Here is a 25,246-nt window from a genome sequence, read left to right on the forward strand (position 1 = left end):
AATTGCTAGGTACGCAATTAGCTATAGAGGAATTCACCTCACAACTGTATTTATATTATATATGTATATATATATATATATATATATATATATATATACATATATATATACATACATATATATATATATATATATATATACATACATATAACTCGTCACATAAACAATATTTTATGTGTCTTAATCTTTTGAACCAAATAGATACTTATTAGAGATTAAATTACTAGCTACACTTGAGCTCAATGGAATATAGGTCTTCCATCTTCCGAAAACATGAAAGGTATGAGATAAAGTTCAATCTTTCCTATTCTGTGACATGCATGGCTTAGCTTTGCTTAAAGCTTCAGACCTTTGCTGAAGTTTTTTCCGGATGAATGTAGGCTTTGATATGGCTCTTACACAATTTTCCACATCGTTGACACCACTTCCTCGCAAAGGTTGCTTTTGCATTATATGAAATAAAAATAATATTGTAATAGACTGAAATAAGCTAAATTTTCCAGTTGTACATTATTATTTACAGCAATGGAGAATGTATTAACAATTCTTGTAATCATTTACACCAGTCAATTCACAGGGTATATTCTCGAAAAGTTTATTTATCATACTGCCGACAATGTAAAGAATAAATGAAGTAGTGTGCAGTTAAAACGTTTCTAGATAGTTTTTTAAGATAAAATACTATACAAATCAATGTTATGTATATTTCATAAATAAATCTGATTTGAATGCGCATTTCCCTAGTCAATATAATAATACATGCTGATTATTTGTAAAGTCATTAACGTAACGTTACTGCCAGTTACATTAACTTCAATTATTATATAATGAATACATAATAACTTTCCAGATTGTATGACAAATAACTGTAGGCATTTCCACTAGAATGTACTCGGCGTCCGTGAGTTTGCATGTCAGTGGCGCTGCCACTCGTGTTTCACGGGAATTACTTGAAACCTCCAATACTGGATTAGCAAAAGGACGTTATTCAAAGATCAATTTTGGAATTTCAATATTACATTTCTAAGTATTCTTCGCTCATTTCATACAATTTTTAATATTAATTACAAAACTATATGGTAATGTGATAGATACGTAATAATTATATCTACTTGGTTTGTTAACAATTACTGATAGTTTGCTTACAATAAATTGTTAGGAATTACATAATATTTACAAAATACACAGCATAGTAATAATGCATTGATATCTTGTATGTCTTTTGGTTATGATCCATTAAATATCAGGTGTTGTATTAAAGAATAATTTTATTGATAATTATTTTACAATACAAACTCCTCCGTAATAATATTTCACTCGTCAATTTCAGTACTAGATAAAAATGAAATGAAATAGTTGACCTGCCTATAACTGATTAGAACACTAAAACATTAGCCTCAAAATCCAAAATACGAATAATACACTTTTTTGTAAATACAGCTTGTAAATAAAACTAAATATATTTACGTTATCGAGCAATTGTAATTTTGTATTGACATTTTTTAATTTTCCTATTTCAGGCAAGATAGTAAAAAATGGATTACCACTGGTTATAACGCTAACATTTTTGCTAAAATTTAAACAAAATGATTATATAACCAACCTTGCTTTAATTAATAATTTAATCTACGTAAGACGCACATTACATAAATCTGAAACATTTATTTAGATTTCTAAGCAAATATTCACTACTCTCAACGAACTTCCATCCGAGGCAACGCATTGTACAGCGGTAGAGTAGAATAGTGAAGCACTCCTCAATAACAGTTTGTGAATAGAATCACTATATCTCTCCTATGGCAAGCCTTGTAACAGTGTTGAATGATACAAACCTGAGGCAACCGAGTGTAGATATACAACACATTATTAATATAAATACTTGTTAGAGCTAAAACATTATAAGAAGCCAGCAAAGACACTAATACGATGTAAGCCAAACTGAATAAAATATATAAAGCGTCAACACTCAATTAATCTTTTAACACTATATAAGAACTACTTGGAAAAATACATTTTTACAAGTAAGCTCCAGAATCATTACGAAAAGAAGTAAATTTTGAGTTGTTTAGCAAATGCAATCCCGAAAAGTTTTTAGACCATTGATTACACTGAAATGGTATATTATATTTGGCCTTAAGCTTAGAAGAGTGGAGAGGACATGGGCTTCATGTCGCGGGACTGCACACCTGAGCTTAATTAGACGCCTTACATCAGCATTACCCCCGGGACCGTCGTATCGCTCTCGAACAATTACACTACCTATGATTAATTGCGGCCGAGCCGCTTCTATATTATTAATTACAAAGTTAATATAATAAACTATTGGTAATAATCCTACATGAAATAAAAAGTATTTCTTCAACCTTCATCCGTTGTAGATTAAAGAATGTTTTGTAACAGTTTTACCTAGAATGGATTAACACATCTTTGTTATATTCGTTCTGGAAACTCGAAGTTCTACGATACCTTTCTCAACGTAATTTTATCATCGTAAATTGTTATACTGTATAATATAACGTAGTTTTTATATAATTATAGTATTTATAATATTGTAATAGAACCTCTCAACTGAGCTCCTTTTAAGTCCTGCCCAATTAATTTAATCTAAAAACGTGTGATTAGTGCACTTAAATCACGAATTTCAGATACATATTTGTGTTAAATAAATGGCACGTTAAGAAACCTAAATATATAACAGAAGACATATCTAGAGTTTTATGTCCGAAAAAGAACTGCCTAGTTTTAAATAACTTTTTTGTAGAAATATATTTGTCTATGACAGTACATGACATTAAAGGTTAAATAATCAGATTTTTTAACACATATACACATCGATATGCGATCCATCTGTAGGTCTGCTATTATCCAACCGGTATTAGATCTCTTTCCAGGAATTAGTAAGCATATCAGGTGTGCCTGATGCTACTGATCCTACGACTCTCTGACGAAGATGGTCAGTGTCACGTACCTTTTCAGTGTCACGTACATTTTCAGTGTCGCATATGTACCTGGCTCCTGACATACCTACCTCTTTAAAAACTTCCACTTGGATTATGTCTGGTTTTGGAGATTAGGCCAACTCTATCTATTCGTCTCGCTGGGAAACGCCCGTCTAAGGCTAAGCGTACACGTTGTTAGAACGGGATGGTGTGGCACAGCCTCGTCCTTGCTAGAATATCATTAGTCCTTCGTCTGCCTCTATGTGATCCAACTGTAGAAACAACATACATGTTGAACATGTGCTTTCTAAAATTGATGAACCTGACTGATGCTGTCACATTCTTGACTCCTGGAATCTGAAGTCACGTGTTCGTCTCTGTGCTTGTCTACTGTGGTGTAGACATTACACTTACAATCGAAAGTCGAATGTAGAGCCAGCTGTAATATTGTTCTCGATCAAACATTAGATAGAACAGCACAAAAAAATATTAGTATTCTTCCATTTTAACGAGTACCAAACTTCCTTTTCTTTTTCATAACTGGGGAGTTCTTTTTCGGACACCTGGTATTTATAGATGGTCATAGCTTATAACGAAAAAGTTTCAAAATATTACAACAGTGACGAATAAAATACTAACGGAAACGTCCAATAATTGATTTTATGAAAAACTATATGGTGAAATGCAAGCCTGTCAGTCATATGGAAATCTTATCCCGCTCCGATGGTACTGATATGTGTCATTGCTTCGATTAAAATAATCGGAAAAGTGGTTATTTAGCAAAAGAACAGTTAATTTTTATCGTAAAAGAATATCAGAACATTTGAGAGCATTTTATAACGATTCCTGACTGACCTCCATGGTTTTTTCTTTATTACTTCGAGCTCAAATTGTACTCAATGGATGGAACTTGTGTTGGTGTTATATATAAAACTGGTTGTTTTAATAAAACAAACCATTCCGATGGTCATATAAGATATATTAAACTTTAGAATTATTAATCTTTACATGATAAACTCTCTAGTTTATAACTAACGACGAAATAAATTAATGATCCCATTATAAATCAGTCCCTTTTAGGTACCGTTGTACGTAATAGTGTCTTAACAGTAAATTAAGTACGTTAAATTTAAGAATAAAAATGAAAGTTTATTCCGTAGTTAGGTTTATAATTAATTTATATAAATAACTGGATTACCAACGATCAATTTATCACCATGGTAAATCAGATAAAATATGTTAAACGACAGTCTAACTTTTCAAAGGATTCGACCAACTCCTTAATCTGATCTGAGGATCTCTTTAAAGATATACTCTGTGAGGAACGACATTGGCTTGACGCGCCAGACGTCTCAAGTTTCGACAAGAAAGAAGAACAACTGCACTTCCTTTGTTTCATCAGAGCATTTCTCTTTCAAGGGATGATTATCCGGGACTACGAAGGGGCTCGAGAGAAAGAGTGAGTTAGAATGGTGGGGGGGGAGGTGAGCCTCCATACCCCCTCAAGGCTATTAATAATAATTAAAACAAAGCCCGAGCCGTGTAAATATAAGCAGTGCTTTTACATGCGGAGAAACTTTTCCCCTTAGAACTCTTGTTGGGAACTTTGCTCAGTTTTTCGTATGAATAAAGCAGTTCCCGACGTCTCTCCGGACCGAATAACCTCGTCCGTACCTGTAATCCCCATCGCTGACGACTCAACTTTCTGATACTATTTTAAAACTTAATTGGATTCTTTTAGCTTTTATACCGTCGTTTTCCCATGGTGATGGAAACTTTGCTGCCCATTGTTGTGCTATTAATTTCCATTGTGTTTGTACCCTACGCGTCCTCTTCCATTCCCCATCTGGTAGTCTACAAACTCTTACTCCTTCCAGTCCTCTTTAATGTAAATAAATTATGATTCAAATAATTACGTTTTTCCTAGAGTTATTTTATTAATCTCAATACAGCTTTATCATTTATGTACCGATATTAGTATTCACGGCAAGTTGAAATATTAAATGTACTCAAATTGTGAAATATAAAAATGAATAAAAACATTTTAAGTCGTCTGTTGATTTAATAATTTTATTTCTGACTGAAACGGTTAAATCATCCGAACTTAACTTAATAGAGAGATCTAAACATGATTAAATTGTTAACATTTTGTCTTCTTAATAATTGCTGTAAACGTACACTTTTACGAAAGATTGAGTTATAATTTGAGATGATCTTAATCTTTTATAGTATCCCAAGTTGGCAAGTGTACCCTACACAGTGCTGAATTTTTACTTTTGTATGAGTAGTATATGTACTACATGACTAAGTCTAAGTTGTAAAAATTATTGTATAACTTCGTTAATTCTACAGATGATACTTAGTAGACATATCAGTTACAAAAGAAACTATATAACATACATATTAACTCTGTACCCCTATTGTTTTAAAATTTAATCAGTGAAATACAGTAATTTAGTAATAATTCGTTTAGCTAAAACTCGATTAGTTATTGGTTTTAACCTACTGTGAAATATAATAAATGCTGAACATTATATAATGAATGTCTTGGACAACTTCATGTCTTCAAAACAAAGTTGCAGTTATTAATTAACAAACCGGGACATGGGCGCGGGTGATCGACAACGATTAAAGCCCTTCTATTACACAGCTGCTTTGTTAAGTTATCACTTGACATGTAATCGATAGAATAACAGCAAAGTGCATACACGACGAGGGCAAAAAGTGTGTCCCCCGTACGGTACAGAGCACATTGACACAAAGGCAGTGTTCGAATACCCCTGTGGGGTGCGTGTGTGTTATGTTTGAATATTTATCCAGTTGAGGGTGGGAGGAGGGGTTGCGGCAAAGAAGTACAGGAGCTCTGCACTGCTGCAAACATGGCAAAAACCAAGTATAAAATATTGCCTTGTGGTAATGTATAGGAACATCACCGCGTAGAGCCACAACATCAAAACCACAAAACTTCGAATCTCTCATCTCCCAAAACTTTACTCCAAAGTTAAAACTTTTGTTTATGATAATTTGATCATCTTTAAAAACAATGTCGTGTTTCGCAGCATGTTACTAATAAATTATCTCTCTTCTTGTATGCGATGGCATAGTTGAAGCACAATCCAAACAGAGATTTACGCAAATTGTAATGGGTACAAAGATTTGTTTACAAGATGAACAGAAAATCTAATGTACAGTCAGTTTGGAAACTTTTGCAATAGTTTTTAATTAAGATACCCTAATTAATTCATGGAGATCTCCCTTGGGTAATCACTCTTAGGAACGATACTTCGAATATATTCTACGTGTTCTTTTGTGTTTCAAGAGTTTCGACTGTGATTCTTGCACAGCTTTCTGGAGTATGTGGTTATTTAACAACATAATTCATAACTGATTAAAACCAACCTAAGCCCGCGTTTTAAAAATCGCTTTACAACTCAACACGATTTTAATTCTTTAAGGTTTAAAGCTAATAGAGTTTTTCGGACTTTTGAAAGTGTTACTAGTGCTAACCGTTAGGGTCGTCATAATATTAGTGATTTACAAATTAACCTATAAAACAATAATGTTCCGAATATGGCGGAAGGAATACATGTTCTATAACTCATAACGTCGCATTCAACTGTTCGTATTTTCACTTTGAAGGGGTCGTAAAAACCTATTTTATCTAACGAAACTGCATTTGTTGTAAATTAATTTCATTTAAAATCACTTGGATAATTGTTTAGTGTTTACCAATTCATGAGTTAGTTAAAAACAATTTTAAATGTAAATGCATGCCAATTTAGAAGAAAAGCCTTTAAAAATGTTGTTACTTGAGAGAAACTAGCCATTACCTTTTGAGGGATTGATATACTATACATATGTCTACAACTCGTAAACGTAAAATCATAATAATCTTTCTTGAATAGTTTTTGATAAAATCGGAGAGAGAGGTTTTCCTTCTTCCAAAAATATACACTTACTTCTCAAGTAGCTCCGTTCTCTGCACGTTTTCCTATTTCATACATGGCATAGGTCGTCTCCACTAAGTTACTAAGGAGGTGATACTTTGTGTCAGTAGCCATCCTAGCACAGTGCCGATAAACCCCAACGGGTACAATGACATAATGACATTATTGCACATATAAACTATAATCTTTAGGCATAAATTCCTGATTATCATACCGTTTCTGAATCGTGTATTTTACTAAGCACTCGGCAGTTTTCTTGAAATACAGTCGTTGTCCAACCGATTACCCATATTTACGATAGTAAGAAAAAGCCTATCTACCTGTAAATTAGTACCTAGTTTATCTTGGTCCAAGGAAACCCCTATTAAGTTTGCGGTCGAATGTTAAAGGACATTTCATCCGTCTATCTGTCTGTCCGTCAGTGTGATAACTCTTAATAGAAAAATTCTCGAAACTCGAATCTTTGTACATAGGTTCTTGGTCCAAGGAAGAATGTTTTTGATTAAGAGCCCACGGTAAAAAGGGCAGTCCAACTGTCTGTTTTTCCGTACGTGTAACAACTCTTTGGTTACATTCCGTCGGATTCTCGTTGCTATGCTTTTGAATTTTAATTAGCTGTAATGTTTTAGGAAAAAATAATACACGCTTACTGTTACCAATACTTCAATATATGTTTATTGGCACTTGTTTTAAATACAGTTTTTCGATCCAATTGAATTATGGCACAATATTACTGTTCGTCTCGCTGGCAGTAAAAAGCGTTCCCATTGAATCCTTTGCTCAAAAAGTTTCTCCATTGACTTCAAAGAGGATTTTGCAAACTTTGCACGGAGTTTTCATTGTGAAACATGAGGTTCTATATAAATCGGTTGGCTGTTGTTTATATATAGAGCAAGCACATTGAACATACGCTGCCCACACGAATGTAAGAAGTCTCATTAAAAATCATAAAATAACCATTTTTGAAAGCATAAAATAAGTAACTGGTTGCGTATTGTTACAAATCCAGATTTAAATTGAAAGCCTCATATCAAATAAACCGCATTTCGATTGTGACAACGATCTCAATATGTAAATAAGTCCGACCACTATTCCTGTAAATCACGACAAATGAAAATACTCGTTAGTGATTTAACAAAACTATTTGACAGGCTATCAAATGAAACAGGACCCGTGCTAGTGAGCAACTGTTTGTTTTGTTTGTTGCTATAGTTTGATTTCGTGGTACCATGTTATTTGCTCGATAGAAGCATTTATGTGGTAACTAATTTTGTAAAAACTTGAATATCATGTTTTTGCAATAACCGAAAACATATATGGGATAACTGATTTCAAAATAAAGTGAAAATAAATAGTTTTCTTTGTTGACATAATATGTATGTTTGACTCTGATCCTATTATAAATTATTTTAAACGTAAAAAGACTTGAACATGATTTTTTAAATATAACTAATCAATAATTGTAGGCCTTTCAAAAGCTATAAATTCTGTTGCAGGCTATTTCAAAATGAATAGTTGTAGATTTTTATGTTACAAACTAAACTAAAAACTCACATAAGACGCGGTACGATAAGTTGGAAGCTTAGTGTGAACAAATATATTTAGGGAGGTAAATTTGCATTTTTTATGAACTAAAATGAAAATAGAAGTTCAGTTGCTTCCATTATTTATGTAACTCTTTATTTTATTTTTATAATTAAATTTGTATTACTATTTATGATATTATTTATATATTTTAATGCAGTTTTTATGTTTAGCGTTGTATTTAGCAAAAGAAATCTTTCTACAAGAATTCTTCCCTATTTAAAAAATATACTTAAATCATGTTTTGTTGAATACTAAATTCTGTACAAAGTAAAACTTATCACTTTATTGCATAAAGTTTCTTATTTTAAACATCTCGTAAAAAATAGTAAATAGTAATGAAAGTGGCAGTGTAGAAGGTGTAATTATTTTAGTTACAAATTAGCTCGTAGTTTTCCGAACACTATTAGAATCTTTATTGAATTGTCTCAAAGTCTAAGATAGTTTTAAAACTGTTAAATGTTTTATGTAACTATGATGAAGTATTGAAACGAAATCAATATTTAATTTAAGCTTGAAAAACACTTGAAGTACTAGTTGAAGTATGTATGTTGTGCTCGAAAACCGATACATGTGTGACAAGCCAAGCCGAGGAGAGTAGACCATGCCCTGTATTGACAGGTTCGCATGGGGTGCGTACACTAATGCAAAATATTAATATGCAAACGATTAAACGGGCATATCTATGTACGGGATCGAAGGCAGGGAACACGCTAGCTGACGGTCGATACTCAGGCGCCCCTACTCGCTGTGCTGGTGGGGCGATTGGAGCTCTGGAAACTCGAAAACCGATACATGTAGGAGAAGCCAAGCCGAGGAAATTAGACTATGCACTATATTGACAGGTTCGCATGGAGTGCGTACACTAGTGCAAAATATTAATATGCAAACGATTAAACGGGCATATCTATGTACGGGATCGAAGGCAGGGAACACGCTAGCTGACGGTCGATACTCAGGCGCCCCTACTCGCTGTGTTGGTGGGGCGATTGGAGCTCTGGAAACTCGAAAACGATACATGTAGGAGAAGCCAAGCCGAGGAAATTAGACCATGTCCTATATTGACAGGTTCGCATGGAGTGCGTACACCAATGCAAAATATTAATATACAAACGATTAAACGGGCATATCTATGTACGGGATCGAAGGCAGGGAACACGCTAGCTGATGGTCGATATCCAGTCGCCCCTACACCCTGTGCTGGTGGGGCATTCCTAGGTATGGAAACTGGAAAAAACTGCATAGAGTATATGATATGTTTTCGCACAAGATTTTATGGATGTATGACGTTTTGCCTAATTATGAGTTTCAATTGACTGCAAAATAACTCGAACTAAATGAAATATTCTTCTTAATCATATATACAATTGCCCATTAAACAAAATTTTAAGGTTACATAACACGAAGTAACCATTCCATGTTTATTCCTAAACCTTATTCAGGATGAAAACAAATTTTTAAGATGGTGTAGGCCATGTGGGTTTTCGGTCGAGTTTTATTTTTAAGTAATAACCCGTAAAGAGGACAGCATTTTAATGCGTCCACGAGAGATAATAGGTAATTAAAGTTATAATGTAGGTAATGTAAAACCCGAATGACCATTTTAACCAGTAAGGAGGCTAATGTTCTTCAGCAGCTATCATTGAGCAACCTCACTTGGATAAAGATAAATCTTCCAAAGGCACGGTCTAATGGGTACAGTGGTTATCACAGAAAGACGAGTCAACCAACGTCGAGCGTGGTTGCTCTTTGGATGGGTGACCAACGATCCTGCGTCTCTTCGTCAAGGTTAGAAGACCTGATGACATCGTGAATTCATAATCTTGATAGTCAAGGACTCTCGTGCTTCTCGCTCCACCAGTTTCTGAAACTTAGAGTTTTTAATTGGAGCATCGCTTAGAACTATTTCATTATGGTAGTACATCTGCAGCGGCTTTTTTGCCGATGTACTTGAAGGGAGAATATGATCCAGACTATCATAACACACTAATAATTTATAGAAAATATGAACAGGCATACACAACTGTGCTATTCGCTCACTATACCTGTAATATCCTTTTGGCACTCTGAGTAGTTTAGACAAGTGGCATCTTACGAGTGAATCTCTCTTATGGTTTCCAAAGGAGAAAGAACCCTCCTCTTCACTCTTGGTAAGGAACTAAATCATCTTTAAACATATTGGGCAATTGCATAAAATCGCTTATTGGTAAAAAAATTAGTACACAAATACACTCAATTTAAATTTAACCCTATTATAAGCTATTTTTAATATACCATGCATTTTTTCACAATTTTTTACATAAAATATATGGACATTATGGTAAAAGGGCAACTGAAGGCAAATAAGGAAGCAGTAGTATTTATAAATAAGATGTTAATGTTAAAAAGGAAATGTCTCTAACATTTTCAAGAAAACATCAAATCTAATTCAATTGCAGGTAGATTATGCTATATACCTAGCTATATTATATAGATTGTGTTTTACTTAAACTTAATACTATAATAAGTTGTAAATATAATGCAAAATTCAATATCTTTAAATGCATGCGATAAACTACTGGATGCTTGTGGTTTAACATTTGATTCCATTCATTGTTTTTACCGAAAAAGGTGAAGGTCAAATTGTAACCTAATTTTAAGTCGCAAGTGTCTATTCAATTAGACGCTGGTACAACTATATGGAATCGTGCTGGCGAGCTCAACAGTGCCGAAAGCCCGAGCGAAGTCGACTGGCACGGCTCGGCACCGCTGTAAAAACACCCCACTCGATGAATCAAACCACTAATGACGGGAAGGTGGCACAATCAGGAGCACGCGACCCGCGGAAACTTTGCGAATTATGCCTCTGTCATTGGCCCGACTGTGGCGGCTCTTTTGTTCGATCGCGGTGGCGTGCTGTAGCCTCTGCTCTAGCGCTTACCGCGGTCACCAACATCGTTAGAGATGCTCTAGTAACTGGGTCTGACACATCTACACAGGAAGGATAATTTAGAACAAATTTGTATTCCACTGATACCATGGCATAATTTGATTCGATAAAACTTGATGTCGTATTTATTTGTTTAGTATTGTAACAAATCACAAATAAAGCAGTAGTAATGTCTATATAATCTAACATATTACGTGGTGGCTAATATCTTTCCTTTTCACACAAACAATAACAATAATAGAATTTTTTAAGAACTTAAACAATAACTTATATATTTGGGGAGTACACTCGATTCTCGATAGTTGAAATAGTTTTGTTTTGTCTTTATAAGCCTTTAATATACTCGTAACTACAGACAGAAAAGTTGCTTCATTTCAGTAGGACAGAATTATATGCGTATAAAGATGGGAACATTTTGTAACAAGGACGTAATAAAAATTTGAAATTTATACAGCATGTATATTAGTTACAGCTTCAGTGAATGAAATTTTATTCACTTATAACTTAGGAAAGTTATAACTTTGATTTGGGCTTAATTTAAGAAATTAACATTTTTTTAAATATATTTTTCTTAGTCAAATTCTTCTCTCGTAAATATGAAGCATGTCACTCCCTTAATTAATCTTCTACATATTTAGAAAAAAGTTTACATCCTTACCTTGAACAGTTTTTTTTTTGGGGGGGGGCATGATTATAAAATATCCCAAAATTCTTATTCAAATTCCTACCACTCGTCTTGTCATAATTATAACTTCGACTGCACCACACTAATGCTTTAATGATTTGGTAGTCACTTACAGCAAATCTGGAGGCTTGTTCGTGCTTTTATAACAACATGATGACAACAGAATAAAATTCACTAATTACAACAATAAGAAAACATGCTATAATATTATCAAAGCACCTGCTCAAATTAAACCGTACGGTGTAAAACATGCTGAATTACGGAAAGAGGATTTCAATCGTAAAACCCCTGCGACAGGAAAAACTTGGCTTCAAATTGCACCGTTCCTAAACTACTACGAAAATAAGAACTTTCATTTTACACCGAGGTCCGTATACAAGGCTCAGCAGACCGTCATAAAGTGGCGTTTGTGTAAATACTTTTATGGTAAGTACCAGCAACGGGGCGGGTGTTGAATATTTCACAGCGTTAACGTATCTAACTTAATGTTAACAGAATTCTAGATATCATTTCACTAAACAGGCCGTAAACCTCTTCCGGCGTTTAAATCGTAGAACGTGCAGATTATTCTCACAATTAATAACGCGATGTCATACCTAGCCAATTTATACGTCGTGAAACCGTAGAATTTCGTAAAACTCCTATTGGCTTATTTGCTGATCGTAGTGTAACATGGTTCAAATTCCAATATCATGATAAATAAATTGTTTGTTTAAGACAGGTAATGTAGTTATCTGTATATTTTGTAGTATAGAAAATCACAGATTCTATCCACGAAGAAGGAGACCTTCGGCATGATATAGTCATGGTACACCATGCGGAAGGGTTCTTAGTATGGGTAGACCACTGCCCCACATTACGCCTGTCGAGGGAAATCGTCCGTAAAAGCCGCAGACCAAGATATAGTAGTGATAAAGGATTCACTTGGGCATAATGAGAAGTCACACCACAGCATATTTTAATATTCCCAAAAAGAGATAACTCATGGTTTTCTACTGTTCCTCAATCAACTAGGCTATAAAATAATTGTTATAATGTTAAAAAAAGAAACATATAATTCTTGTTCGTTATTGTTTCTCAAGAAGTAATATTCATTAAATATAATCAAGCAGGAGCAAAAAATATTCCTACACGTGTATTATTGTATATCATTCAAAAATAAAACTGATAAATGGTTTTCCGGCTTATTGTCGATCATTGTTGATCTTAATCATAGCTTAACTCTAAACAGATATTTTAGTGAAATACTTTCAATATACTTGTTATTACTATATATCAAGTATTTCAATATTACAAAATCTATGTAAAACTTAAGGGTTTCTGCGGACAATTTTGGTCAAAAAAAAAAAAAAAAATATATATATATATATGTTAAAAATATTATTGTTTGTATTCTGAGTTTCATATAAATGATACATTTATTATTTTTTGAAGTTTAAGTTTATTCTTATAATATCTGTGTATATGTTATCAAGTAATAATTTTCAGATGAAGTAGACGAGAACTATATAAAAGTAATAAATCAATAAATACAAATTAAAGAAATTTTACTTCATTTTAGTAAGTTGCGCCAACAACGGAAAACACAACACATGTAAACAAGCCAAACAGATGTAAGAGACTTTTTAACGTCAAGTCTGTAAACCAGAGGAACGAGCACAGAAGAGAGTTTGTTTTATGCAAAAGCACTCACTGTTTACATTGAATCTTAACCCAGTGAAAACCGTAGTGAAATTCATCCGCCCCAAGCGGAATTTCAAATCGTCGATTTGAATGAATGGAATAAGTTAAAGCAGGCTGGTAGTTTTTATTCGAACTGATCCCTTATTTGAACGCCTCAGATTTGATTTGAAATAACGGTGAAACAGTGAACTGTTATTAGGTAAGTATTTAAAGTGTATAATGAGTATAAATTTAAATCAGTAGTTTTCCTATTAATAAAAATGTCAAACTAGTCGGTCTGTTTTCAATGAGAATAAAATGTTACCTCCCACTCTGAAGGTTTAAAATTTGATTTGTATTATAAAGCGTGTTTGTTTCTAAAATATACGACATTTTTATATTGCCTAAACTGTATTGAAAGTGTCTACAAACACTATTTTGTTTTTGTATAATATAAACAATGATTGTTTTACAACTTTTAGGGAATGGAGTATGTTCCATAAGGGCCTCGTTTTTGGCGCACAACTTTTTAAATCTGCTAATTGCTTGTTTCTTAGCTAATAAGCTAATGCAAAGAAATATCTTTATAAGTAATAGAGCTATATTATCGAGTTTGAATATAGATTAATGATTTTTTTTATCGTATGAGTGTTACACTGTGCGGCTGATAATATTGTTGTTCATATCGCTCCGGGGGGTAAGACAAACAACATCCTTCAGTTCTGCAACTCGCAACGCAAATGCCGACATCGGTAACAATAGTCGCCCTGACGGGGTTCGGCAAAGTCCGGGAGGGCTCGGGAAAGTCCGCCACCCCGAGTAGGTCGCGCGCTCCTCAGCCACCCCTCAGTCTGTCGAGGACCGAGGCCGAGCTCGGGTCCGACCCTAGCATGCTCCGCGCGCGCCGGACTTAGACAGTAGCAGAGTGCCGTGACACGGGGACCATGTTGGCCATGTCGACCCTAATGATGCCAGCTGCCACTATGACCACCATGACCAACCCAGGACCCATCCCGGTCGCTCAGCCTGCCAAGCTAGAACCCAAGTTTGTGCTCAACCACAACACCACGGTCATCAACAAAGCAGGTACAGTTACACCCGAAACCAATTCATACAAAGAGTAATCAGAAACCGGCTATTATTGTTCCTATTAGAACATTTCCAACAACAAAAATAAACATCGCATATATTTACTGACAGTTGAAACGCACTCTTTCTTCAGTAGATAAACTTGATACAAAGATCACTCATAGATGGACATATTTTGCAAACAATGCTAAAATGTCTAAATACTTAACGTAATATAAGCATCAGAAAAAAAAATTAAACGAGGTTTTGCAAAACCGACAAAACTTGTTCTGTTCACTTGAAGTCAATTGATATTAAGCTCACACAAAATACGTTTGAACTGGCACTGAAACAGCGCATTTTTATTAGTTTCGACGGAAAGAAACAATGAAACTGGCTCGCGTTCCTCACGCAAAACGATTGTTACTCCCGCCACTGATAAGAATCGATAAGTAATAACCGTGATTTAGCGGCTTATTTATGGTTCTGTTTTCGAGAGTGAGAATCGCCTATTTATAAGCCATAACTGCGGCGTTATCAGTCCAAGATAATTAGGCCTAGATTACTAATAGAGCCGGAGACTGGCGCATACAGTGATTCTAAGTGAAAGAATTTACACCCCATACGTAATGTATCACTTATTGAATTACAATGCTCATAATGCACATGGCTTGCATATTTGTGTTGATCAAACACCACGGAGAAAGCATACGTACCTCAATTTTTACTTTCATCGTAAAACATCAACCTTATAGCACTATTAGGTCACCACTTTCACTCAAATCCAACTCCATACAAATCGTGATCTCGAATGGTTTTCAGGTTATCGATGATTGTTTCAATGTTATAATTGCTTAAATAAAATAATAACGCCAAAATGTATGTTAACTATTATTCAGATTTACTTTATCACATTAATATTAGTTGTATGTTGTGATTAACCTCTTAGTAAAATTTTCAACAGGTTGTTCATGCCAGACAGATAATTTCCAATTATAGAAAACATAACAAATTATCATTTTTATAATACGGTTTTGTTAAGTCAATTCATATTTTTCACGATTTGTGTTTATTGTGTTTGTAAGTGTAACATATAGAAGTACTAGTACTAGTATAAGTATAGTAATTTATTTCTTACGTATCCCAAAGAATAGTTAGTATAGAGTGCTCTGGATATTACTATATATATATATATATATAGAAATATATTATCTGTTTTATCTCTATTTTAGTGTACTAACGTTACAGTTATGTGTGAATGATAGTACGAAGGCCAAATTTAGTTATCTTCAAATTTGTGATTTTTTAAATTCAATGCTTAAAATTGTCAATTAAAATAAAAGTACTTATTATTATTATTTGTTACCATTCCAGTTTAATTGGTTACGTAAACTTTGCTGATAGCAAAATATGATATTTTTGTTGTCACAGTAATTTGTAATTCTTAAATGGTTACTTAAGTAAAACTAGTAAACTCGTTTTATAAAAAATAGTATTTGATACGAAAATGGTATCAATAAAATAAGTTCATGTCGATATAAATGCGTTTCGCAAAATTTTGATCATACAACTGTCCTTGTATGGAATTTGAACGGTTTGTATTCAGAAGTATTTAAATATGCAAGAAGAAATGTATGCAGTCAGATAATTACTCCGTCATAATAGACGTAGATATTGACACGTGTTGTGTTATAAATAGTTATAGTAAATTCTAATAAATCCTTAAACAAAATAAAAAAAGAACTACTAACAACGACCAATCAAAATTTTAGGATATCTGCCACTGTAACAAAACAGTTACTTCAAACTTGATATTGGTCCTATTATGTGTATAATGTAAAACACTATAATGCATCTTGAGCACAGCTTAAAAAGTAAATTTCATTTACTAATTCTCGTAACGCTTTATGCATTGATACGTACAACAACAGAATCAAATATATGTGTTAAACGTGTTACTTTTTTATATGTTACATGAGTTATCTATAGTTTTTAAATAAATGACCAATGGAACAGTGGATGTTGGTAGGAAGTGTCAACGAGATTGAACATTTTCAAGGGAATCAAGGCCTAGTTACACGATCAATGCAACTGTCATAACTGTTGAATTATTCAGGGAATCGTAACTTTCCTAGAGACTCCGTGTCCTGAGTGCACTCGAGTAATATATGTGGAAAGGACTTGAACTTTCACTTCAGTACAACGTCGCACTCTGCTGTAAGTAGCCCTACTGTATCAAGGAAATGGAGAGACTAAAATGTATTCAACAAAACTGGGATCATATCCTTAGAACTTAGAATGATCTTTGTTCGCGATGTTTCAAAATCATTCTCCTCAATGCTGTATGTAAAAACTACCCGGCCCAAAGATTTAACATAGTTGTTGCTGAAAATTTATTTTAGTAGCAAAACATGTAGAACTGTAGCTTATTACTTACAAATATTTAAATGTAATTAATGTATATAAATTACTACAAATATCTAAAATAACTCGTATTGATCACATCTTTTTGTAATAGGCCAAAAAACCTGAAAGTTCATCTTTCATTTTTTAGGCGAAAGATTGTAATTATTCACTACAAAAACAAACAAAAATGATAAAACATTATCAATTACAAAAATGTATTACATATTGTGTTGGAATGAAAAAATAGGTGTACAGTACAATTAAGACAGTATGTTTAAAATTATTGACTCAAATTATTTTGATAGTATTTTCAATTTCGTAAGTGAGAAATACACCCAACACGTATATATTAAAAGTATACTATTCCCTAGTAAATTTTCTTAGAAAAACATGGACTTTAACGCAGGTATAATCTAATTTAGTTCATTCTAACATGTATAGTTTCCGTAGTAATTTGTGTGACTGCCTGAAATCATGTCTAAAATGTTTTATAAAATGCAACTTAGAAAGTGTGATCATCTCCGAATTCAATTTAGGTTGAACCGTATATATTGTGTATACAGTTAAAAAACTATGTTACACTGTTTCGTTCACAATGTTTTAGAAATATAAGTATTTTAAAGTTCTGTGATTGATAAACTATGTATGCTGCGGAAAATCCTTGACTATCTGCTTTCGTCTGATTAGAAACCAGTTAATTTGTGAACAATATTTAATAATTGCTTGAAATTTTGCGATTTTAACAAAGTACAAGTAAGTGCTTTATTCATCCGAAGGAATCTTATCTCCAATACATTTTATAAAATGTTTAACGGTGTAAACATTTAAATATGTAAGTGTTTAATCGAATGTCCTTCTGTCATGCTCCGTTATCAGTTATTCATTAAATTGAGCCATTTCCTTTTGTTCTATAAGAATGAAAAGCAGGTAAAACGAAAAGCGTGAAAAGGTTTTAACAAATGGTTTTGCCGGAAAACGTTTCCGCAGCGGAAACGATTAAGTGCGAAAACAAACCAGCCGAACGTCAATACCCGCCACCAGGCCGGCAAAGCCGGTATTTAGTTCATCCCGCAACAAATACCGGCAGCCAGACTATGTTTTGAAACGGCTGGGAACTGCCATATGCAAGGATTAGACAAATAAACGCTTCCAACCTGGAAAAATAGAGCTGGAGTCATTTGAAACGTTATTGTTACCGTTGCACCTTCCGAAAGAGAATGTGTTTATTGGTGCATTATAGGGAATGTAGTCTGTATTAAGAAGATAACGTGTAGAGCATTCACGGGTTATAATTTTGTGGCCTAACTGCATGTATAATTATATATGGGCAAAGTAAAATTACTGTGCTGAAGTAGAGAATAGAACCTGCATAGTACTCGTGTAATAAATGTTAGCTCTTATTTTGAGCCGATTTGCGTAATTTGTTTATTTACAAAATCAATTATAACACGAACAAGAATAACTTTTGACTGATATAGAAATACGATAATAGTGTATTGGATAACCTACGAATATTTACGTTCATAAATTTTGTCCGTAATGTTTCAATATAGAAAATTGCGAGGAATATTACTATTTAATTTTATTTGAATGTCACACATAAAAAGATCAGTAATTATTATAGACGTGACAAAAATAAACAAACTATGTACCATGCCGTTGGAATTAACTTTGATGGCTTTGGACGGAATTATCTACAAAATATAGTTCGTTTTTAATCAGACCTACAGGTAAGCCGATAATATTATTATATTAATCTAAACAACGCCATTGATTACTGGATATGCAAAGTCCAATGAACTTGACCAAATTAAACCAGTAATAATTAATTTCACGCTTTTATTTAGCACAAGCCAACTAACAGGCTTATAAAGTTACGGTTGCTGAATCTCGTGTATTTGTATGTATTGTATCCGGGATATAATTGTATGAGGAAAATATATTTCAGCATAAATAGGTAATATAATAATTAACAGAATCTTTGCACTACTAATTACTTATTTAAGCAAAGATGTGTCTGTGTAAGTGTAATATTTGAATGGTCAAGTATCAAAAATATTTAAACTAACAAAACTTCCATTAAATATATAACTTAAAAAATTATTTAGTTTAGTTTGGAATGCATCCTAAGTAAAAACAATTTTACAACATGATAATATATTGTTAGCGGTAACTTTAAAATTTATACTAGAATTTGCAAGTAATTTTCTTCTCAAACTGTACTGTATTTGGTGCATGCATAGAGTAAAACAAAAAAGCACTACTTGGACATTATATGCAAAAATGCATGGTTTTAAAGAATTATCTTGTTGATCAAACCTTTTTCGCAACAAAACTATAATTGGGGATTAGTATGATTTTGTATGTTTATGAAAATAACAAAAATTGGAGAATATTATGAGTAAACTACTACGGAAAAAATATAAGACGTATATACGTCATCGCAAGGTATAATGTACAATCACACTAGTGCTAAAATGAAAACACCATTTTAAAACTTTGTACATAGAACAACTTGCGTAACGAAGAAACTAATTTCAGTACAATAACACACCCTTAATATTATCGGGTACCATTTGTACAAGACTATAATTTATCTTTATATAAATGCGGGTCACAATCTAAGGCGTCGGAGTTTGGATCTGAGAGAGATGGGTTCGAATTCTGTCTTTGCTTAGAATTTTTATCGGTACTTGTTGAGCTTAAGGTGGTGCAATCTATTTTTGGGTTTGAAAATGACTTTTATATTCAATTCATGGCTTTTTAAGATATCTTCCCTGAATACATGAAGAGTAAAAATTATTTTATTAATGGAGGTAAAATTACAGCCATTAAAAGGAAGAAATATAGGCTAATTATAATCAAGCCTAAAAAAGAAAAAACGAAAAGGTATTTTAAAAGCGTGTGAATGAGTTATACCTCTAACTAGTTTCGTGTTTTATTATTTAAACAAAATTTACTTCTCTAAGAAAAATGTTTTTAAAATCAATTATTTCATATATTATATATAATAATAAATATGATTTCCTTGAGCTAAATAAAATTAAAATTTTCCACTTTATGAAGCTATAACTTATGAGCAAATATAAAACATTCCATATTTGTATCTTCAGCCATTTTTATTTAGACCTGATTAGAAATATTTTTAAGTTGTAATTTGAGGTATTATTAAACAATTTTATACCATTTCTACAATCAGCGAAATAATCTGAAAAAGTTATGAATTCAACATAAAACATATTTTCTGAATCCAAATCTATTGCGCTACTTTAACCTTTTTTAATCTTTTTCCTCGCACACGCCAGTGACACAGACAAAGCTGGCCTCTCCTTAAAGAAATACTTATTAAAAATATATATATATATCGTCATTACACTATATTTTAGCTATTTCATCCTTTTTTCAAGGTGCATTGTTTGTTTTTATGTTGGAAGTAATAAATAGCTGTTGGATAAAAACACAGAGCCACAGAGAACCACACAATGCTGGGGACCGCCCGGTCACTGTTTTCACATTTCATGATGTTCCGTTAGCTTCCGGCGATTTTTGTTTGTATTTCGCGCCTGGATCCACACCTAAATTACTGCCATGAGTATTTCGACCCGTTCTGATTGCAAACATATCACAAAATCTAAAGAAATACGGAGAACTCCACCCATACATGTTTTCTACCTAATTGGATATTAAGTCTATTTATTAAAAATGTCTTTATTCTGTGGTTTTCAAGCACAAAATATAGTAAATGATGTCTTATCAAATATTGAGAAGTTCCAAAATATCGTATTATTGCCACTATATTTACTTTATTGCTTTGTGGATATTTTCCATTTCAAATAATACTTTTTATCATGCTAAAATGAACTGAGTGCAAGTAAAGCCACTTTACAGTTTTTTCGAACAATTTACGTCAATACGTACGTCTCACAATACAACGCATAAGTGGTTACATCAATTATATTTAACTACCAGGAATCTTATTCTTTACCCCAAAAAAATATCTATATTTTGACCTGCTCCAAAGAAGAGATATTTGAAGGGAGGAAAATTAAATTTAAAATTTTAATATGCTTCGATTACAAAACCAATAATACCCATGCACATTACTATGGATATTAACATTATTTATTTTAATTTTTTGGAGTGGATCTTTTAAACGCACGATTAAATAATTTCTTTAATTTTGAAAGATTGCCTCATAATATTCCTGTCATGGAGAGATTTTGAGCGAGACAATATTTGCTCAAACATGTACATAATACTATTCATGCTTCATGTAGGTCTTGAAGTTTTCAGTTTTATTGTTCAATTTTATGTATTCCTAATTTTCTTTACATATTGTAATACGCCTGTATAGAATAAATCAAAATGATAACAAACTATTTTTTTTAAAGTGCCGAAATTAGTAAAAGAAGCATTGAAGAGCTGACGTATTTCAAACGTATAATGAAAATTTAATTTTATAATTCGTTACACCAGCAAATGCGAAATAAACCGGTGGTTCAGAAATATACTGGTGAGAAGACCTTCCGCGCCCTTGTACTAAGGAAGAATACCAACATTGCTGTCGAGGTAGATGAGGTTCCTGAGGTAGACATTCTCAGAACAGGTGAACAATATCAGAAGGGGATTTCAACATATACATAAAAATAATTTTCTTTAGAAATATAACAATACTAAAGATATTACTGGTTAAAAGATTTGGACGTGGGTGAAAGCGAATGAGCTACTCTTTTTAAACAAAGATAAATACTCGTAAATACGTTATACGCAAGGCTGGCTTCAGGATGGTCAGCATTTTAAAGGAAGTGCTTTGGGTTTCTTTCTTCTTATTATTCATCCTAGTTTCATCCGTTGACAAATTTGCATTGCTTTTAATAGATAAAAATCAAAGATTTTATCTTTAGGTGGCGTATGAAAAAACGTTAACAATGCTTGTTAATGCGACTTAGCTTTATAAAAAAATACTGTTGAAACACGTTCCTTCAAATTACCTTAGTTCCTAGGAATGGCGCAATTAGAACGTAGAGGTTCTAAAATATATGCTATGTGACAATTCACATGTCACTGTAAATCAGAAATATATAACCAGTTACTTTAATATGAAAGCATTCGAATGCCTGAAAAGGTAAGTTTATTATGAAAGGCGTGCAAAGATTGAGTGGGTGCAGGTTTAATTGCTAAGCACGATTACGTGCTTAGGCAACTAAAGTTAGGCATTCACTGCAAAACCTGAAGTGTCGAATTACTAAAAGTAGTTAAACGCATGGACGAGTAACTGTTGAATTGGATACCAAGCTTTATGCTGATCTTCGTCAGAGAAGTGTCTCATCAAAGCTGCTGAGGTTCCTTAGTGAACATGTCACGAGTGTTCGGCACCCTGGTCTTGAAAATTAGTGATATTTTAACGGAAAACCAAGGCTCTGACCACATTTACAAGGTACAGTAGGAAGTTCTTCAGCGGATGGGTTGAGAAGTTACGGAATTTTTAATTGTGGTATTAATGCGAACCGTTCCATTTTGACCTAGTGTCGGACGTACATATTTGTGTACATGGTTTTATCTTTGAAGACAGGATTTCCAGATTTGGATACAACAAAATTCTACCCCGTGCGTACAGCTTATCCCAGGTAGCGATCAGCTGATGAGTAGCACCTGCCCAGTCAGCTGTTGTAGCACCTGGCGTTGGCGTTGCAGCCGCCCTCACTTACACGGAGGGTGATTCGCGACAGCTCAACTATAATTATATGTCGAAGGATCTAAGAATCCTGTAGAGAATCCTGTTTTCCTAAGAATAAACAACCGACTCGATGACTCGATTATAAATAAATTATTTTGTGATGTAAATAAATAATCTCTTTACGTTTATAATTGTTTTAAAATATTTCTTTTTAATGTAATTAGATTTAAGTCAATGCTCCTTCCATAATATTCGGATGAAAGGTTAAATCAAATTTTTAACAATAATCTTGGAATCCACTAAATCTTAGAAAAGTGTTTTGTAGTAGTTTCTTAACATAAATTCCAAACTATATGTGTGTACTACCTTCGTACTAGATTTCAAATAAACTAAGGAATGTTGTATTTCAAACGCACAATTCTATAGCGAATGCTATCGCACAGGTAAAAAATATGTATGGTTGATAATCGTATCTCTAAATATATATATATATATATATATATATATATATATATATCTAAAGAAAAAAAACAAAGATGTAAATTGGTCTATAATTAACCATTTAATTTTCCTCGACAGTATTTAATGTCAGATATATAGTTGTAACACTTTGAAAATTTAAGAAAGTAAAATGGGATATGTACAATAGTTCTGATCTCCTTTACATTTTACTTTTTATTTTCCGATATAAATGAATGATGTAGAAGGTGGAATAAGTGACCAAGTGAGTACGTTTAAAATATATTTTGTTTTTAATCTAATGTATGTTATTTGCATAGTAGACCCAAATATTATTTTTAGTTTTTAATTTAATTTTGAAATTATTTAAAAACAGTAGCCAAGTTTTAGTTAGTGATTTTTTACGAGATTTATTTATTTATTTGTTTAGTAGTTCGATTTTTAGAGTTAAAAGGTAAGAAAGGGCTATGCGGCCCTAATTTTGCTTTCATGTGCAAATAAAGAAATTATGAATGCGACTATGTAAAATATTATAGTATAAATTAATATAAGGAGTTATAACTCCTTATATTATATATACATATTATATATTATATAACTGATAAATCACTTTAAATTACCTTACTTAATAAGCCAGTTTGGCTTACGAACTTATCTTAGACTCGTGCAAAAACTATAGACATTTTGATCACAATCAAATCTTATGTTTCATATATTATAAATGAAACATTGCATATTAATATAAGATACGAAAAGCATTTTATAATATGATTGCAATAGTCACATAGCTGTGGTATCCTTATAATTCGAGTATATTTTTTATGTGCAAAGTTATACTCTGTACATACTTAATCCTAAATAACAAATTATAAAACGAAATTATACAAAAAATGTCTTACAGTGTTATACTCAATATTAATCATACAAACCACATGACAAGCATGTGTCTTTCTAAACTATATACATACTCAAAGCAGGAACTATTCGCTAAGTATCCAAGCTAAGTAATCATCCTAAACAATATCACAACTAACATGCCAAGAGAATGAATGAATCAAACAGTTTGGTTACCCTATACAATAAAAATCCCGTCGCGCAATTTGTAACATTGAAACTGAAGGAATATCAACAGCTGTGCGTTATTGGTCGTGGTCAAAGTTATGGTCCTCATATTGGCCTTCGAGCCTCTATGGACCGTTACTTTCTTACCATATTAAGATAACTGCTTATGCGTGCGAAGTGAACTTCTTAAAATGTCTTGTGAAGCGTAACTATGCAGTTTCCACGTTTCGATAAGCATATTTTAATAGCGGTTTGCGAGCTTTTGTTAAATAGTGTATTTAAAGTAGTAGTAAATAGAATATACTGGAATTAAAGCTCTATTTTTTTATATCATTAGCAATTTTCACGAGATCATTTCATAATAGGTGTTATTGAGATATTATATTTAATCAGTTTATATCCGAGTTAAAGGACATTTCTGTGTCTCTAGTATGTTTTACATGTTCCGCTTAACTGCTTGAGACTTAAGGTTACGCGCTGGGCACTGGGAGTCCTCATGCCATTTCTAAATGTAGTATAATCTAAGTTAAAGAGAGGATATCCTCTGTGTCGTGCAAGTCCTGTTCAACCTTTTTAAGAAAGCTTATTTAGCTTAGGATAGAGCAATTATCAATTGAGTAGGCCTACTCGTGATAATCCATATCAAAGAAAGATTTACACTAATTGCAGCACGCCACGACGTAAGAAGAATGACCTAAAATAACAACTTTTACAGGAAACGTAGATCAAGTTAAAGGTAAAGAAGAACTTCGAATGGAGATGGAATCGAATTTGTATAATTTTCTTTTGATTTTTCTTGGTAATTGAGAGCGCCATAAAAATGCAGGG

General features: G+C 32.9%; 1 protein-coding gene across 4 annotated transcripts in view; it reads left to right on the forward strand.

Annotated features, from left to right (window-relative positions):
- Positions 1-25,246, forward strand: part of LOC124352764 (nucleolysin TIAR-like) — a 975,428-nt gene that overhangs the window by 456,729 nt on the left and 493,453 nt on the right. The window contains exon 1 of one of the 4 annotated variants that reach the window (XM_046802427.1): positions 14,608-14,832. The exons of the other annotated variants lie outside the window; for them this stretch is intronic. Within the exon in view, the coding sequence (XP_046658383.1) occupies positions 14,691-14,832 (142 nt within the window). The 5' untranslated portion in view covers positions 14,608-14,690. Of the gene's footprint in view, positions 1-14,607; positions 14,833-25,246 lie in introns of those variants that run through there. 4 annotated transcript variants of the gene reach the window in all.

Source organism: Homalodisca vitripennis, chromosome 1, assembly GCF_021130785.1.
Source record: "Homalodisca vitripennis isolate AUS2020 chromosome 1, UT_GWSS_2.1, whole genome shotgun sequence".
Classification (NCBI taxonomy): Eukaryota; Metazoa; Arthropoda; class Insecta; order Hemiptera; family Cicadellidae; genus Homalodisca; species Homalodisca vitripennis.